General features: G+C 42.1%; 1 protein-coding gene across 1 annotated transcript; it reads right to left on the bottom strand.

The window, feature by feature from the left end:
• Nucleotides 1–1,199: 1,199 nt before the first annotated feature.
• On the bottom strand, nucleotides 1,200–1,985 carry LOC127771931 (heavy metal-associated isoprenylated plant protein 16-like). Its single transcript, XM_052297878.1, has 2 exons — nucleotides 1,817–1,985; nucleotides 1,200–1,709 (listed from the first exon to the last, which is right to left on the bottom strand). Exons 1-2 carry the CDS (start codon nucleotides 1,823–1,825, stop codon nucleotides 1,359–1,361), a joined length of 360 nt encoding a protein of 119 aa, XP_052153838.1. The 5' UTR covers nucleotides 1,826–1,985; the 3' UTR covers nucleotides 1,200–1,358.
• Nucleotides 1,986–2,641: the final 656 nt, after the last annotated feature.

Below are 2,641 nucleotides of genomic sequence, written 5' to 3'. Positions count from 1 at the left end.
TTGAATATGTTAAATTTACTATAATCTTCATTCTAAAATATAATAAAATTTGGTAATATAAGTGTATAGTCAAAATCTTTTATATTTTATATTTTAGAACGTTGGTAGTACTACTAGCATGGTTGTTGGTTTGCTCGTTGAAATTTGACCGACTCATGACTTCAGGAGGTCTAAGGCTCGATTTGACTAGTTGTTGGTTTTCAGCCTTTTCCCAGCCTCTCTCCCTCGTTTTCCGCACGTACGCTTTTTAAACTGTTAAACGGTATGTTTTTTTGCAAAAAGTTTATATACGAAAGTTGCTTAAAAATATCAAATTAATTCTTTTTTTAACAAAAATAGCTAATACTTAATTAATCACGCGCTAATGGACAGCTCCGTTTTCCGTACCCAGGGATCCAGTTGGGACTTGGGATCTAGAAATAGCGGTTATTAGCGAGTTACTCTATCCACCCTAATTTGATTGTTCCCTAAGCAAACGATATCAAGATCAAGAAAAACAAAATATTTATCATTCTCAAATTAATTTTCATCGGTTAAGGTGGTTCACATGTTTTAAATATTGCATGGCATTACACCAATAAAAATTAATTTTATGTTTTAAATATTGCATGTCATTACACCAATAAAAATTAATTTTGGTTGATTGCATGCAACACATTCAATGATGTACATTTACTACTTGCACAAATATATAAAGAAACACTTGCTAGATGATGATCATTCTGAGAAAACCTCAAAAACCTTAGGGGATCGATGATCAAAATGTGATGGAGGAAGTATTAGCTGAGTATTAATTATTATAAATTTAATAAAATAAAATAATTTGATTTTAAAAAGAAAATTTTTTATAGATCTTTTTTATATAAATATTTTTAGCAGTTCGGAATATATATATGATCAATATTAAGGAAGTAATTTAGCCTAGAAGATGAATAGAACATAACTCATGTGTAAATGACACAGGGTGTAGTTAAATGTTACTTAGATGTGGCACCAACACGTCAATTTCATGAGTGACGTTGCTGTACTATTTCCAAGTGACGTTCTGATTGCTTACACGCACGTTGATAATTTGGCTCCTCAGTCGTGTCAATGATTGGCCTGCTAGATTGATTGGCTTGCCATGGATGTCTGATAGCTATTCCTAGATGAAATGCGTTTCTTTAAATAAAAGCACATCCATATCCGAACTTCCGAAGTTCATGAGTACTTAATCATATGCTACTGAACATTGAGATATACAGCAAGTGAGGAAACAGCAAATGATATATTTCGTTCACTCGATCGATGTACTGTACTACTGATCAATTGCTGAAGAAATTACTGCAAAACTCGATCGATCGAACTCTATGATTGATTTACATGATGGAGCAGGGGCTCGGCTCGTCGCTGCAGACCACCGTCGCCGGCGGGTAGTAGCAGGGAGGAGCTGGGTAGTAGCATGGCACGGGCTTGGGTGGCTCCGGCTGCTTCTCCTCCGGCTTCTTGTCCTTCACCTCCTCCACCTGAACGATCTCGGCGTAGCCGATCTTCCTGCGGAGGCAGGCGACGAGGCAGACCGGGTCGACGCCGTCGCCGACCACCTGCAGCCGGTCCTTGCCGTCGCCGGTGACCTCCATCGAGTTCACGCCGGACGCCCTCGCCACCAGCGCCATGGCCTTGGACCGGCTCTTCTCGCATGGCATGCTCACCTTGATCACGATCTTTTGCTGCATTATTCAACCACGCCCCCAATAAGAAACTGATTCATCAGTGGATCATCAAAACTAATTAAGCTGCATGCATGCGAAGCAACTGATCGAACAGTTTCCCTCACCTTCGTCATCGTGTTCAGCGTGAAATGCCTCGGCCGATTCGATTCGATTCGATCGTTTGCAGTGCAGATGCAATGCGATCAAGATGAGCGAGCTCGCTCGCTGCAGATTTCCTAGCTGCGTGCGTTGCGATTTCTAGCGGTGGATGCAGGAGGCCACGACGGGGGCGCCTTATATAGCACGCGCACACGCGCAAAGGAGTACACAGGACACAAAAGGAGTACACAGGAGGACACAGCCCAGCCGCGCCCCGCTACTTCTCGGCACCGTACTAGCAGAGACTAAACTAAACGGCGAGTTGACGATGACGTAATTAAGAACATTCGACGCAGCTAACTAAAGCAGCCAACTAAACAGAACAGTGTATGCTAACCTAACCCTGACGGAACGAATTGAATGAGCTAGCTGCTAGGATCGATCGAAGCCTCAAAGGTCTGAATTTAGTCAGACGGCTGGGTCTCCTAAATCCTAATTCCTACAGGAGGAGCCAATCAGAATGAGACTGTATGAAGACGACGTCGATGACGACGAGTCGACGACTTGACTTGGTTCTTGGTTAAATTGTTGAGGGTCCAGATATGAGCCTCACAAGCAAAATTCTACTAATTGTTGATTTGTTTCCATGTGGCTGCCGCGGCAGCTCGGCTTAACGGCAAGCATGAGCGAGCTTAGCTTGCTAGCACGCCTGAGCTGAAGCTGACAGTGGATATATTTACCAATATATACAATTACTGCCAGTAGAACTCAACTGTGGCTGTGTTTAGATTGGCCCAAAGTTTAAAATTTGGTTGAAATTAGAGACGATGTGACTGAAAAGTTATATGTGT

Source organism: Oryza glaberrima, chromosome 4 (genome assembly GCF_000147395.1).
Source record: "Oryza glaberrima chromosome 4, OglaRS2, whole genome shotgun sequence".
Classification (NCBI taxonomy): domain Eukaryota; kingdom Viridiplantae; phylum Streptophyta; class Magnoliopsida; order Poales; family Poaceae; genus Oryza; species Oryza glaberrima.
Note: the sequence above shows the minus strand (reverse complement) of the source record. Positions and strands in the feature narration are given on the sequence as shown.